This window comes from Cricetulus griseus, chromosome 2 (assembly GCF_003668045.3).
Source record: "Cricetulus griseus strain 17A/GY chromosome 2, alternate assembly CriGri-PICRH-1.0, whole genome shotgun sequence".
Lineage (NCBI taxonomy): Eukaryota > Metazoa > Chordata > Mammalia > Rodentia > Cricetidae > Cricetulus > Cricetulus griseus.
This window is the reverse complement of record NC_048595.1, coordinates 19,548,251-19,565,048: the sequence shown is the minus strand read 5'-3', so window position 1 is coordinate 19,565,048 and position 16,798 is coordinate 19,548,251. Positions and strand designations below refer to the sequence as shown.

At 43.6% G+C, this 16,798-nt stretch overlaps 1 protein-coding gene across 4 annotated transcripts in view; it reads right to left on the bottom strand.

Moving 5' to 3' along the window:
* The window catches only part of Arid1a (AT-rich interaction domain 1A), an 82,703-nt gene that overhangs the window by 30,652 nt on the left and 35,253 nt on the right, over positions 1-16,798 (bottom strand). For all 4 annotated transcript variants that reach the window (XM_027399603.2, XM_027399602.2, XM_027399600.2 and 1 more), the window contains 2 exons: positions 14,731-15,183; positions 13,046-13,162 (listed from right to left, as the gene is read on the bottom strand). In XM_027399603.2, coding sequence (XP_027255404.1) covers positions 13,046-13,162; positions 14,731-15,183 — 570 coding nt within the window. The remainder of the gene's footprint in view (positions 1-13,045; positions 13,163-14,730; positions 15,184-16,798) is intronic.

Genomic DNA, 16,798 nt, shown 5'->3' with positions numbered 1-16,798 from the left:
TGAAACAACAAAATGGAACAAAAACAGTATGATTAAAATCCTTCAAATCTCCCAAAATGTTAAGCATTCACAGGATTTGTTGCTCCTCCTGATAGACAGGAAAAGGCTGGCCTCTAAGCTCAGCTAGGATCATTTCATAAAGGCTGACTGAATACATATCCAAACTCAGCATGCAAGAGAGGCCAGAGAATCTCAAGCACTCAAGCAGAGGTAACAGGCATGGTGCTATGCTAACACCGAAAATGAAGACATCCCAGGGAAGCCGTTTCAGTGGGGTGTGAAGCCACAGTAGAAACCCATTTGGTCTTAAGAACAAAGTGCTGAGGAGCATATTGCCCTACTCCTGTAATCCCAGTATTTAGGAGGCACGACAGGGCCTCCAGGAAAGCTTGGGCTACACAGAGGTCCACTCCAGAGTCACCTACATAACAAAACAACAGAGAGAAACAGACAAAGAGAAAGAGGTACATCTCAGATAAAAGAATACAGCAGGAAAAAACAAGAACTATGAGGGTGTTTAACGCATAGCAGAGGCTGAAAAGTGATAGTAGGAGCTGTAGCCCCTGAGCCAGGGTCTCAAAAGGTTTCCACAAAACAAGTGATACTATCTCACAACCAGATCTCCTGATTTTCAGGTTAGCCAAGGCTGCATAGAGAGACCCCGACTGAAACAAAAACAAAACAATCCTAAAGGATACAACTTCAACACAACTCCTCTTCCCAAAGCTCTGGGAAGAGGGTGCTAAGACTGGAAGCCCAAAGGAATAGGGAATTTGCTTAGAAACGTCAGAAGCTACACCCATGAAGTCTCACCAACATGGCTGCCTAAATATGACCAGAACAAGGACAACACCATAGGCATGCTAACAAGAAGAGGAAAAGCCCATGAAACCTCAACTGGATACAAAAAACTACAGAGAACTAAGGAATAGTTTAAAAAAAAAAAAAAAAAAGGCTTCATCAGGGAAGAACAGATTATTTTCTTATCCAATACCAAATTTCAATCCCAGAAGTATATACAAATGGGGCTGGAGAGATAGCTCAGCAGTAAAGAGCACGGGATGATCTTCCAGAGGTCCTGAATTCCATCCCCAGCAACCACATGGCAGATCACAGCCATCTATAATGGGATCTGACACTCTTCTGGCATGCAGGCATACATGCAGACAGAGCACTCATACATAAAATACATAAATAAAAAATTTTAAAATATTTAGTCTGTATACTGTTACAGACTGAACAGGTTGAATTTAGAAATATATAGATATAGGCTATATACAATTAAAGAAAAGGTCATTAATTTGAAACAGATCAAGAAAGGTGGGTATACATGTAGGTTTGGAGGTAAGAAGGGAAAGGAGAAATGATGTAATTATATTCTCAAAACAAAAAACAAGCCAACAACAATTTTTTTTTTTTTAAGAGCAGACTTAATAGATCAGGGATGAAACCTCAGAAACTGCATTACCAAGCAATCTCTATACCACAGGACAATCCGTTGAGGAGCAGAGATCTGACTTAACTGTATTAACCAGGATGCTTCATTATAGACCAAAAAGGTGTATAATACAGGTAGAGCCTCCCAACCTATGCCCAGGTTCAAGGAACCAAACCCCAGTTCTAGTCTATTCTCTGCAGCTCTCCAGACTGTTCCTTCCAGTTGCCCTTTCATAACTCATCTGTGACTCACAAAGTCTGAGAAACAAAACTGAACTGCAAGACGGCTCAGCAGGTAGAAACCCTAGGGACCTGAATGCCATCCTTAGGGAACACTTAGTGGAAACTCCAAAAAGCTGTTATGACCTCCACAAAGCACTGTGGTTTTTGATAATGCACACAGACGCATATGTAATAAATAGACAAACTTAATTTTCTAAAACATTAAGTGGAAATCCATATCCTTCCTTTAGGACAATCCTAATGTTTTATGGCAGAGTGTGACATAGGGTATGGTGTGGTGGCACATGCCTATAATCCCAGCACACTGAGTCAGACACAGGAAGATCTGAGGTTGGAGATAAGACTAGGATGGATTAAAGAGAGAGGACTTAGAAATTAAGAGCATTGGTTACTCTTTGAGAGGACCTGGGTTTTACATCCAGTTCCAGGGAAATTTTAGGCACAAATTATGCATGCAAGAATGCCCATACAAATAGAAGTAAAAAACACAAGGCTGGAATGATGTCTCAGCCATTAAGAGCACTTGTTTCAATTCCTAGCATCCACATGGCAGCCCACAACTGTCTCTAACTCTAGTTCTAGGGAAATCCAAAACCTTCACAGACACACATGCAGGCAAAACATTAAATGCACATAAAATAAAAGTAAGTAAATTAGCCAGGCATGATGGCGCATGCCTTTAATCCCAGCACTCGGGAGGAAGAGGCAGGCAGATCTCTGTGAGTTTGAGACTAGCCTGGTCTACAAGAGCTAGTTCCAGGACAGCCTCCAAAGCCACAGAGAAACCCTGTCTCGGGGAGAAAAAAAAAAAAGACAAATGATTGGGATCATCTATGACATTATTATGCTGGGTAACATGATAAAGGAAATGTTTCATTTGAAATATCAGAGCTGGATTCAAATTTGGATTACAGCCTTTGTATTTTTCACATATAATGCAGGAATGGATACATTTCCATTCCTGTCTTCCTGGAATCATGGGTGTGGACTGTCTCTGTTTTCAGGTCTCCCTCCTTCCTTCTAGGATTCAGACTCTGAGGATAGCCTACTCCCCCATGCCCCTTCCACATAATCCAAACTGCAACATTCTTCAGTGAAACCTTTTGCTTTTATTATTTGTCCAAATATTTTGCCTGTATGTATGTATGTATGTATGTATGTATGTATGTATGTATGTATGTATGTATGTATGTATCTATGTATGTGTACCACATGCACCCCTTGTGCCTCAGGCCAGAAGAGGGCGTTGGAGCCCTAGCACTAGAGTTATATCATGTGGGTGCTAGGAACTTAAGCTGGGTCTTCTGCAAGAGCAACAAGTGTTCTTAACTACTTGGATATCTTTTTAGCCCCCGAGTGATATCTAAAGACAGAAATCCTAGAGATAACCAAATATCTATGATTAATTTAATAAATACTACAAATTCCACTCCTCTCTCTTACCTCAACCTGGTATTAATAACACACCCACTCCTTCCAAGTCAGGGACAAAGGCTTTAGATCTTTGCAAACAGCTTCTTTTTTTTGTTTTTTTTTGAGGCAGGGTTCTCTGTGGTTTTGGAGGCTGTCCTGTCCAGCCTCTTGTAGACCAGGCTGGTCTCGAACTCACAGAGATCTGCCTGCCTCTGCCTTCCAAGTGTTTGGATTAAAGGTGTCACCACCAATCCCTGGTGGGTTTATCTTCTATAGAAACTGCTAGCATCTTTACCCTTCCCTCTTCTGTCTTATGCTTATGAAGCAGGGGGTTTGGGCTGATCCAGCCACCTCCACAGTTCAGTGCCTATCAATAGTTCTCATCACTGAAAGTGGTGGTGCACCGGTAATAATCAGGAGGCAGAGACAGAATGATCAGGAGACTTCAGGCTAGCCAAGGTTACATGAGACTAAAAAGAAAGAGAAGGGGGCTGAGCGGCGGTGGAGCACGCCTTTAGTCCCAACATTTGGGAGGCAGAGGCAGGAGGGTCTCTGTGAGTTCGAGACCAGCCTGGTCTATAGAATGTGTTCCAAGACAGCTTCCAAAGGCACAGAGAAACCCAGCCTCGAACCCCCCACCCACCCACCCACCCACCCCACCCACCACCCCCACCCCACCCACCCCCCCACCACCCCCGCTCCAAAAAAAAAGGGGTGGGGAAGGGAAACAAGAATGTTCTTTACCATTCCTTTGTTCATTTCCTTTTCCTATGTAAAAAGGATCCCAATAAGTTGTGCAGTGGTGGCGCACACTTTTGATCCCAGCACTTGGGAGGCAGAGGCAGGCAGATCTCTGACTTCAAAGCCAGCCTGGTCTACAGAGTTCCAGGACAGGCTCCAAAAGCAATACAGAGAAACCCTGTCTCAAAACAAACAAACAAAGGATCCCAATAAAAATGCATCATGACAAATCCACCCGTCTGTTTTACTTGATATGGACTAGTTTCCTTTCTCCTTTGGCTCCAGAAATATACAGTCCTGGTCCTATGTCAATCACTTCATCTCTGTTGGCTGCATCCGCCTGGTTACTATAGGCACTGTTCAGGGCTCCATCTGGTTCCTTTCTCTAGTCTACTCCTAGCCTCTGGGGTCTACTTCATTTAATGCTTTAATTATTAACTACCATGCTCCAACACCATCCAGAATTACTGCTATCCTGGTCTTAGTCTTCCTGGATTTTACTAAAGCTAATCACTCTATAACATAAAAATGATATTGGAAGCCAGCTGCTGGTGGCACATGCCTTTACTTCCAGCACTCAGAGACAGAGGCAGGTGGATCTCTGTGAGTTTGAGGCCAGCCTGGTCTAGAGAATTTTTTTTTTTTTTTTTTTTGAGATGGGGGTTTCTCTGTGGCTTTGGAGGCTGCCCTAGAACTAGATCCCGAGTGCTGGGACTAAAAGTGTTCGACACCACTGCCCAGTAACACAGAAATCTTGTCTTGAAAACCAAAACCGAGCTGGAGAGATGGCTCAGATGTTAAGAGCACTGGCTGCTCTTCCAAAGATCCTGAGTTCAATTCCCAGTACCCACAACCATCTATAATGAGATCTGGTTCCCTCTCCTGACATGTAGGCAGAACACTATTACACATGATATATAAATAAATCTTTTTTTTTTTTTAAAAGGAAAACCAAACCAAAGAAAAAAGGGCACTTGGACTAAAAGATGACTTTCCCCTATTAAACTCTCTGCTGCTAAGATCCCTTTTCCCTCCTTTCCTCTATCCTAAAGACCTAACCAGACAAACAATGTCTTTAAATTATACACTAAGTACAGCACATTTATTTTCAAGCCTATAAATTCTTTCCTGAAAGTGACTATGCAAATAGAAGGGGCAGGCCCTTAATCTCTTGCCAGAATTAAGTTTAACTAATTGTACTCCCTTGTTCTGACTTTAGCCTTTTCTTTTTTCCAGACAGTTTCTTTATGTATGTAACCCTAGCTGTCCTGGAACTCAGTTTGTAGACCAGGGTGGCCTCAAACTCACAGAGATCCTTCTGCCTCTACATCCCAAGTATTGAGGTTAAAGGTGTGTGGGACCACCAACAGGCCTGAATTGAGCCTTTTCAAACCACAATGCACACTAATGGTTTTCTGTCTTAAAAAGCAAGCAACCTCTGGGTGGTGGTGGCACATGCCTTTAATCGAAGCACCTGGGAGAGGCCAGTAGATCTCAGGTGATTTTGAGGCCAGCCTGGTCTATAAATCGGAGTTCCAGAAAAGCCAGGACTGTTACACAGAGAAGCCCTGTCTAGAAAAACCAAACAGCAAGCAAACAGCAATTTAAAACAAATGTCTTCTGCAGGCCTTTAGCATCAGACCCCAAGAGGCTCAAATCCTGTGGTCTAAGCCTCCTCCTCTTTATCACCGCCCCCCACTCTAGGAAGTCTGTGCAAGCTTTATGTCTTCAGTGCACCCCCCACACGGTTACTGGCCTTTAGTCCAGCCTCTCAGATACACCCACATTTGGTGCACATACAGCTTCTGGGACTCACTATACAGACACACCTGCCTCTGAGTACTGGGAGTAAAGGCATTCACCACTGTCTATTTTTTGAGATAAGGTCTCATTAAGTTATTTGGACAGGCCTTGAACTTGGAATCCCCTTGCCTCAGCCCTGCAAACAGCTGAGATTACAGACTGTGCCAACAAGCTCATCTGTGTAGACATAAAAGTCAGGGTCATTGACTTCAGCAAACCCTGATGACACTCACCATAGGACAGCCAGGCATCCATTCCTCTCTCTAATGGAAGTTTTCCTCAAGAAAACCAGAATGCTGGGCTTCAGATTCCAAGAGACATCACCCACAACTGGATCTTTAGCAACTATTTACTTTCTACCATAGTTATAGTAAAATATGTGCCAGATTTTACTCCAGAAACAGAAAGCTTATCTACAAAAAATATCAAAAAGTACTGGGCTAGATGCTGGTCCAGCAGAAGAGCACTTGCTGCTCCTGTAGAGGATCTGATTCACTTGCCAGCACCCAGATACATGTGTGCAGACAAACACTCATACACATCAAAAAAAATTTAAGTAAACAATAATTCCCTCCCTATACCGGGCTGTTGTGAGAACTCATTGAGCCTGTAGCCTTTGAGGTACCAGCCCCTTCTGGGAGGGTTCTCAGATGCTACTTATGGACCGAGAAGCAAGCTCTTTCTGAGCAGAGGGGTCACAGCTCCCAGCACCTCTGGGCAGAAGAGGTTCTCCACCACATTTGTCATTCATGAGTGACTCTCCCCTTTACCCTGGGCTCTCATGGACTGGGCATGTTTTAGCATATGTATGAAACCCCAGTCTCTGAGAGGCTGGAGATGATGAGATCAATAAGCCCCCTCACATATGTACATATATCCGTTGTTATCCTTCAGAACACAAAAGAAGTTATAACAAACCTGTAGACTACAATAGGTAGTCAAGAGGTTTTAAAGAAGCAGGCAGTGACAAGTCCAGGTCCCCTCCACATCCCTCTGGTATACTGTTACAGACACACTTAGAAGGAAAAGGGGAGGAAAAGAAAAGACAAGAAAGACCCTATAGCAAGACAAGTGAGAAGTTAGTAGGGACCTGGAGGACAGCAACAGGAAGAGCAGAACATATGCAAAAAGACTTATCTTTACTGTATGAGAGACACATAAATGTTGGTGTACAAGTGCCTGGGCACAATTGTGAAGGCCAGAGGACATCTCCCTCTTCATTCCTCAAGTTCTGGGGATTGAACTGTGATGGCACCTGTGCAATAATCTGCTGAGCCACTGCTCAGTCCCTCATGATCTTTTTCTTAGGTGGATTAGAATTTAGTGGCCCTACTAAGGAAAGGTATGGAAGAGGTCCAGTGATGAGTGTCCCAGAGCAGAGGAGAGCTCTCTGGGAGGTAGCAATGCAGTACAAGGGCTAACCCCCAAACAAGCTGCTCTGAGACCACAGCTTCTAAATTAGGGGTGGAGTTAGGAAAGGGAAGAGGGAGGAAAGAGGCTAGAGAACTACTTGTGGTGATGTACTTCAAAAAGTATCATCCACCTTGTTTTTAAGAAACAAAGTCTCTCATTGGCTACCACCCCAGTACTAGTATTATAAGCACTGGCTCTTTTACATGAATGCTGGGGATCAAACTCCCGCCCTTGTACTTATGGGGTAAGCAGACTACCAGCTGACCCTCCAGCTCAAGTGTCTCCTCTCTTGTCCATTTCCAATTCACTTTCTACCATCTAAATCCCAAGAATCACCAGCACTGTAAGTTACCATCATTATCAACGTTGCCATAGTGGCCTCCTAAAATACTGCATTTTCTCTTCGTTTCAGTTTCATAGGTCTAAGGAGCTGGGCAGTGTGGTATAGCTTTAATCCCAGCACCCAGAAAGCAGAGGTAGACAGATTTCTGTGGGTTCAAGGCCAGTCTGGTTACACAGAGCTCCAGGACAGCCAAGGTTACACAGAGAAAGCCTGCCTCAAAAAACATAACAAAACAAGCAAAAAGATCTACCTAGTGCAGTGTGTTCCAATTGAGGTATTTAAACCAGAATTAACAATACCAGTTGAAAAATGAAAACATTGGGGTACTACTCCACACCTATTGAATCAGAGTCTCTCAAGTAGGTCTCAGGAATCTACTTTTATTAATTGCCAGAAATCTTTTAATGCACCCTGGAAATGTGGAAGTCAGGGCTTTCAATCTTGTACCAATTTTCAATGTCCTATCACAGGCATATTTTCAAGAACAAGTGTAGACTCATAAATATGTCCCTGTAAAATAAAAACTTAAGTGTGTATTATTCTGGGAAACCACACACTTGTTTGAATAGCTGCCTTTTTTTTTTTTTTAATGATAAGGCCTCACTACATAGCCTCCATGCATGATCCCATCTAATCTTCCCAGTGCTGAGATAATGAGTATATACCAACTACAATGCTCAGCTAAAGATAAAATATTCACAAACACCCCATAGGTGTTTGTGCCTAAGTGTATACATGTGCACTGTTGTACATGTAGGTGCAGAGGTTGGGATCAAAAGAGAGTTCTAGATCCTTTGAAGCTGGAGTCATAGGCAATTGTAATTTAAAAAGCCCCGCTAGCTGGGCGTTGGTGGCACACACCTTTGATCCCAGCACTTGGGAGGCAGACACAGGCAGATCTCTGTGAGTTCAGGCCAGCCTGGTCTAAAAAATGAGTTCCAGGACAGACAGGGCTGTTACACAGAGAAACCCTGTCTTGAAAAACAAAACAAAAGAATGACTCTGCCCGCCACTTTGACAACCCAACAAGAAATGGGCAAAAGTGTGTATAGACTCTTCTCCAAAAAAGATACACTAAGAGTCCTATCATGAGTCAGCAGAGAAATGCAAATGAAAACCACATTGAAGCCGGGCAGTGGTGGCCCATGCCTTTAATCCCAGCACTCGGGAGGCAGAGGCAGGCGGATCTCTGTGAGTTTGAGGCCAGCGTGGTCTCCAGAGCGAGTGCCAGGATAGGCTCCAAAGCTACAAAAAACCAAAAAGCCCCACTAGATAGAGAGGGGTGGAGGAGTTTTTTATTGGGGAAAGTGAATGGGGGAAAGGAGGAGAATGAAGAGGAGATACTTGCCTCTGGGGACAGGAGTAGCAGAAGGGGGGGGGCAGAAACAGGCAGAGAAAGAGATGGGAAGTAGGCAGGGCCCTTTTAAAAGGGAATGTTGTGAATCTGCACAGGTGGTACTCTTTGTGGCTGCAGCTGAGGGCATATCCTGTCAGACCCCCAAGAGCAGGCCAGTACCAACAGCTATAAGCAGTTTGATATGAATATGCAGGCATGCCCAAAGAGAGTCTTTAAAGAAACAAAACACCTCCAGGCATGAGTGGTATTGCACATGCAAGGCAGAGGAATGTTTCAAGCATTTAATGAGTTAATTTATATTACTTTTAAAAGATTTATTTATTTATTATATATACAGTGTCTTGCTTGCATGACAGAAAACACCAAATCTCATTACAGATGGTTGTGAGCCACCATGTGGTTGCTGGGAATTGAACTCAGGACCTCTGGAAGAGCAGCCAGTGATCTTAACCTCTAAGTCATCTCTAAATGCCGTGTTAAAGTATTCTAGGTAACAGCATCTAGATCAGTCATTATTATCTCAGCAAAAGCTCCTCAGAGGAATAAATAAAGATTACAAACCAAGAGCCACACAGTGAGGTGTATGAGTGATGAGGGTTACAGGGAACTGGAAGGCCTGTCCAATAAGACAGCCTAGCCTCTGACCTGGTACCACACTCAGAAGATTCCCTACACTCCGTTTCAGTGAAGAGACGCAAGGGTGCTGTTACTTTTTGTCAGTTTGACACAAGCAGTGTTGCCTGGGAGGAGGAGCCTGTAGGCAAGTCTGAGGAGGAAGACTTTCTTAATTGAATGACCAATGTGAGGGCCAGCCCCTCTAGGTGATGCCATCCCTGGGCAGGTATTTCTGGGTTGTGTAAAAAGCAATGTTCCTCCATGGTCTCTGCTGTTAATTCCTGCTTCCAAATTCAGGCCCTGAATTTTTGCCTACAGTACTGACTATAAACTATAATCTGAAATGAACCCATTCCTCCTCAAGATACATCTGGTTGTAGTGTTTATCACAGAAACAGAAACTGAACTAAAACAACTAGCAGACTTAGATATCCTCTAACAACTGGCTAAGGAAGGCAACTGGCTAAGGAAGGATCTGACAACTCATTTCTTCAGGTGTGATTGTTCCTTAGCTTAGCGTGGTCAATCTTTCCCCAAACAAACAATGCCACCTTTGGCATTTCTTGATCTAGGCAGCATAATAAAAAAATAAAATAAATTTAAAAAATAAGGCAACAGTTAGGCATGGTGACACAATCCTCATTATTGCAGCAACTGGGGGTTTAGGGGTTGAGGCAGGAGAACTACCATGAGTTCCAGGCCAGCTAAGGCTATACAGCAGTATCTTATTTCAAAAAACACAACCAAACAAAACCACAAGTTGGCAATAAGTTAGCCAGCTTACCTACATACAACTTCTACCACAGAATAAGCGACTTGTTAGGCAAGGTCCATAACAGAAGCCTAAACCTGGAAATGGTTACAGAATCAAGAAACCTTTTGAAGGTCGGCAACTTATTATATGACATAGATCCATCAATCTGAGTTCTAGTCACAACAGCATGATCGCCCAGATTGGCCAAAGGCAATAGATGAGAACGAAGTTTAGAGGAGTGAGTGAGGGGGCCCAATGATGCAGGCCTGGTGACCTGAGTATGGTCCCTTGAACCTACATTAAGGTGGAAGGAGAAAATGGATACCACAGGTTGGCCTCCAGCCTACACGTGTGCATGATGGCGTGCGCGCGTGCGCGCACGCATGTACACACACACACACACACACACACACACACACACACACACACACACACACACACACACAGATAAAAAGGATTGATAGACAATAAGAAGGCAGCACAACAACCATAAGAAATGGATACCGCCAGGAGTTGGTGATGCACGCCTTTGATCCCAGCACTCGGGAGGCAGACACAGGCAGATCTGTGTGAGTTCGAGGCCAGCCTGGTCTACAGAGCGGAGTGCCAGGACAGCCTCCAAAGCTACACAGAGAAACCCTGTCTCAAAAAACAAAACAAAACAAAAACAAAAACAAAAGCTACTGCATCATGGAAACACTTCCTCAGTTGAGAAAATCACCACAGAGATCTCATCCCAACAACAGCCCTTCTCTCAGCCTCAGGAGCCTGAACTAAGTCTCTGCAGATCTTCCCCTGAGGTGGAACTCAGTGGCCTTGAAGACAAGCCATGGGAGCTTCATGATGGGGGTTACTGCTCTCCGTGTATTCCTTCCTTAAAGGTCTAGAAGTCAGCTGGGGATGGTAGTTTATGACTATAATCTCAGTACTTAAGAGGTGGGGGCAGGAGACTAGCCTGGGACACACACACATGTGTGTGTGTGTGTGAGAGAGAGAGAGAGAGAGAGAGAGAGAGAGAGAGAGAGAGAGAGAGAGAGAGAGAGAAACCCAGCCTCAAAAGATAACAACTGATAATGAAAAATAAGATCCAGATGCTGTTTCTTCGATGCCTAAATAACCAGAAGGTTGCAAACAGCCAAGCAGCCTCAATAGTTTGTTTGAAACAGACTTTCACACTATTTGCCAGGCGGACTTTGGCCTCAGAGTGATCCTCCTACCTTCAGCTCCCTAGTGTTAGGATAACAACCATAACCACCACAACTCTTATTGGTTTGAAAAGACTTACTTACCTAAGCATATGTGATTGAACTCCCATTTCCGTAACTAAAACAAAATTTATAATAGGTTTCAAAGAAACCTATTTTATTTTTGTTCAAGAAACTCACTTTTAGAGGCTTAGTCATTGCCCAGATATAGTAGTAAGGCCCTGATCAAACATCCCCAAAACAAGCACAGTTATCAAGCAGTTTCTTTCCTCTCTGAGATGACTAGAATGCCAGTCACTATGCCTACCATAAACCATGCACTCTTCTCTATTAACCAGCAACATCAATTACTACCAAAGTAAAGTAGCTTACGAACATTTTACAGATGTGAAAACAAAGGCACAGAAAAGTGATGTGACTTAGTTACAGGCTATAGGAATGGCAGTAGAATTAAGATACAGTTCTAGGAAATTTGGCTTGAGACAGGGTTTCTCTGCATAGCCCTGGATGCCCTGAAATTCACTCTGTGGGCCAGGCTGGCTTCTGTTTCCTGAGTTCTGGGATTAATGGTGTATGCGTGTGCCACAGCACACATGTGAGGTTAGAGCATATCAGGTTATCAGGCTTGGCAGGAGGTGAGCATCTTGATAGCCCACCCACAGCCCAAGCTCTAGGATACACTGCCATTTTGAGAGTATGGTCGGTTGATTCCACAAGCAAGGACTTGATTCCATAATCAAGTCATCAAATCAAGGCATCAAACACTTGAGTACATAAAAACCACATATTCACACATAACGACCAGAACAACCACTTCTACTCAACTCATGTGCTATGTGACATCGCAAGCTTGAATGTATTAAGATACTACACCTCTGGAACTAATATTAAGGGAAAACCCTTAAAACTAAGGCCTGACAAGCAAGGTTAAATAAATAGGAACTAGAGAGATGGTTCATCAGTTAAAAACTCTGGATGCTCTTGCAATGGACCTGGGTCCAATACCGTCACCCACATGCTGATTCATAATCAAATGAAACTCTAGTCCCAAGGGATTCCTTTTTCCGCCTCTGAGAGTACCAGGCATGCATGTGGTACACAGGAATAGGATCAGGCTAAATATCTATTAAAGTAAAATTTAAACTAAGGTAATTAAAACAATTTTTAACATCAAAAAAAGAAAACAAAACAAACCCCATACTTTTTCTTGTAGCCGTGATCGAGAGCAGAGCTTCTAACATTTATATTTTCTGTTCTTCATATTAATTACTTCATGCATAAGAGCCCCAAGATTTTGGGAAAACAAAACAAAGGCTGGAAAGTGAAGGCACAGGCAGGTGGAAGCCTGTGAGTCTGACGCCAGGCAGGGTTACACAGTAAGACCCTGACACAAAAACCAAAAACCAAAAACAGAAGTTGGGTACGGTGGTGGTAGTGTATCTAAGTGCTCTGGAAGAAGCAAGAGGCAACTTCCACTACATAGGAAGTTCAAAGCTAGTCAGGGATACCAGAGACTGTCTCAAAAACAAACAACTCTACAAGGAGATCACAAACCTATCCCAGGACAGGTAAACAGAACAGATAATCTACAAAGTTAGCTCTATGAATTCCCATTCAGAATTTTGAACAGTTTAGATCAGTGCCACCAAAACATCCAATACATGGTTTTAGTTTATTTCCTCTCTAGTCTATCACCGTTGACAGGTGTTAGAAATACTCACAGGCAAGCTGGAGGGTCTTGACTGAAGACTCAAGTTCATATCTTCTTGCCCCCCTTTACTGGAGGTCATTGAGGGGGCTGAGGATGCCTGAGACCCAAATGAATCTTGAGAAAGCTCCTGTAAGAAAAACAAAAAAGCCATGAAAGCCTATCCCACATGGTGGCACACACATTTCATCTCAGCACCTGGGAGGCAGAGGCAGGCGGGTCTCAAAACAATAACAGAGGGGGGGGTAGAGGAGAAAGAAAGAGAGAGGGGGTTGGGAGAGGAAGGGAGGGAGAAAGGGAGGAGGGGAGAAGAGAGACCAACTGACTGAGACAGACCGATAGCTCAGCATCTGTGCTGTTGTAGGGGACATAGGTTCAGTTCTCAGGATCCATATGAAGGCTCACAACTCAATCTTCTCTAACTCTATCTAGTTATAAAGTATTCAACAACCTCTTCTGACATCTGTGGACATCAGGAATACACAAAGTACACAGGCAAGCATACAGTCAAAACACCCATACAAACAAAGAAGTTTTAAAAAGAGGAAGTGAGCAGGCAAACTTGATTCAGGGTGAAAGAGCTGTGGTGCTTTCTTACCCAGGAGAGTCATGTGTGAGAAGTACAACTGCAGGCATTATTTGACAAGTCGAAAATTTAAGCAATGGAAAATTTAAGCAATGGTTCTTAAGAATGTCCAGACTGAGCCTGATATGGTATAGTCAATGCCTGTGATCCCAGTACTAGGCAAGCTACAGCACAAGGATAGCAAGTTCAAGGCCAGTCTGGGCTACTCAGAGAGGCACTGCTTCAAAAACAATCAAATAAACAAAAATAAGCAAACAAAAACCCTCCAAACAAATGAATGTCAACAGTGGGATGTGATGGAATTGTTGTTTACTGCTATCCAAGGAGAGCCATTCTTGGGACTGAAGGCAGAAATACAACTAACTAAGTTTAGTATCTTACCAAGCAATGGATTAAGCAATTTGGTTTGTTTAGAAACTGGCTAAGTGCTAGGCGGTGGTGGCACACACCTTTAATGGCAGCACTCAGGAGGCAGAGGCGTGTGGATCTCTGTGAGTTCCAGACCAGCCTGGTCTACAAGAGCTAGTTCCAAGACAGCCAGGACTGTAGGATAAAGAAACCCTATCTAAAAACAAAACAAAACAAACAAACAAACAAACAAACAAACAAAAAGAATTTCAAGGCTGGGTTTGGTGGCACAAACCTCTAATCCCAGCACCGGAGGGGGACGTAAGCTGATTTCTATGATTTCCAGACCAGACTTTGTTTGTTTTAGATAAGCAAACAAACCCCAAACAGAGAATTTCAGAATCCCAAATATTCTGAGCAACAGAACAGAACGTTAGCAAAAATAAACTGCATATAACACAGCTACCTAAAATGATGTGTTAGTGATGGATGTTCACATGATACACTGGTTGGGGGAGTGGGAATCAGACCCATTACCTTTAATTTCCTGTCTACAAGATTTTCCATTGCTTGATTTTTTTCACAATAAGTATTATAGGTCTTTATGTAGTTAAAAAGGTTGTGCCTTTATTAGTTCAATCAATCCCGATGGCACATTTACCCAGAGTTTAATTGGTTTTTATGAATATGGCAAAGCAGTCCTAACACCAAGCTGCAAGCTGCCTCTGGTTTAGCACAGGTAGGCAAGAGGCAGAGTGACTCACCTGTGGTGGAGGGAAGCGCTGCTGGGAGTAAGCAGTTTGCTGGGACTGCTGAGGCTGGGGCTGAGGGTATGCAGCCTGCTGGGAGAGCGTCGAGGATGCTGGCTGCTGAGGTTGCTGCTGCTGGTAGGGAGACTGTGCCTGCGGTTGTGAGTAGGGGGGCTGGCTCTGGGGATGCTGTTGTGCAGTGGACTGCTGGGAGGGGTACGGAGTTGGGGACTGCTGATGTGGAGGCTGGGACGGCTGCTGGGAATACGGAGGCTGGGAGGACTGAAGCTGTGGCTGCTGAGTCTGCGGCTGCTGCTGATATGAAGGCTGCGCATGAGGGGTCTGGGATGGTGGCTGCTGGGAGTAAGGTGGCTGTTGTTGCTGGGGATGAGGACTTTGCTGGTTATAGTATGGAGTCTGGCCCTGCTGACCATACCCACTGGGGCCTTGCTGTCCATAAGGTGGAATCTACAAGAAAGAAAAGATACTTTTAGGACTGCCTCACCTAGATGAAGAAAGGTGAGGAGTGATGCCTGAACAGGAATAAAGTAGCCAAGCCTCATCTCAAAAAAAAAAAAAGTTCAGGTTTCTTCTACTACCCCTCTCTAAACAAGCCATAAAGAATGGCTTGTTTACACATAATACTGAATTCACCCACTAAAAAATGATGTCACTTAATAGTCCAGCAACTCACATGAGCTCAAGAAGTTATTTTCACAGTGAGGCTATTCTTTTTTATCATGGCCTAGGTTGTTTTTATTTTGGGAATTTTATCCTAACCACAATTAAGAGGGACTAGGAACCTGGTTCAAACAATTGAAAGCCCAGTGTTTAACAATCTGAATGGTATACAAATCACTGAGCTACCTTGGGTCTCTTTCATTTAGGCTTCATTTTAAAAATATTCAGGTCAGGGGTGGAATTTGGGGAGCCCCGTGGAGGGCCCTACCCTCCATGGGGAGGGATGGGGGAGGGGGTTAGTGGGGGGTTGTGAGGCGAGGGGAGTGAGAGGATGAAGGGATTGACATGTGAAACAAGCTTGTTCCTAATTTGAACTAATAAAAAGAAAATATTCAGGAATGATAGAGTTGCTGTATTTCCCTAGCACACAAGAAGTCCCCAATACTACATAAACTAAGCAGGATGGATAGAGCTTGCCTCTAATTCCATCCCTCTACTGGTGACCTAGACGAAGGAAGATCAGGAAGTTCAAGTTAGAGGCCATCCTGAAACCTGAGGTCCGAGGTTCTGCCTTAAAAAGGGGGTGAGGGGGAAACACAGGACACAACACAAGTAAAGAACTCTATTTCATCTCTCACTTTTCTCATAGAAAGATACAAGGGAATGATGGTGCACACCTTTAATCCCAGCACTTGAGAGGCAGAGGCACCAGAGGCCAGCCAGGTCTACACAGAGATGCTGCTTCAAAAAAAAAAAGCAGCAGCAGCTGAGCAGAGTGGTAGTGCACACCTTTAATCCCAGAACCCAGGATTAAAGGCAAGCGGATCTCTGAGTTCGAGGCCAGCCTGATCTACAGTTTGAGTTCTAGGAAAACCAGGGCTACACAGAGAAAACCTGTCTTGAAAAACAAACAAACAAACAAACAAAAAAAAAAAAAAAAAGAAAAGAGTATGCACTTCATTTCTGTATTTAAAGACATTATTCACTCTCAAGTTTTAGAAATAATTTCAGGCGTCATACACTGTCCTTACCTTTTTGTTACTCAGACATAAATGGCAGAAAATCTGCCAACACAAAAACAAAAATGAAAAGATGATAATAGATATCATGGCCAGCAATATGGATTAACAGGTAAGATACTTGCCACCAAGCCTGATGACCTGAGTTCAATCCCTATTTGAGCAAGTTGTCCTCTGCTGTGAAACCTGGCATCTTGCCCTCATCCTCAAGTAAGTAATAATAATGTAATTTTTAAAAACGTGACAGTGCAAGGGCAGAAGAAATGGCTCAGTGGTTAAGAGCACTGGGTGTTCTAACAGAGGTCCCGAGTTCAAATCCCAGCACCCACATGGTGGCTCACATCTATCTATACCTAGTTCCGTGGGAACACCCAAATGTATAC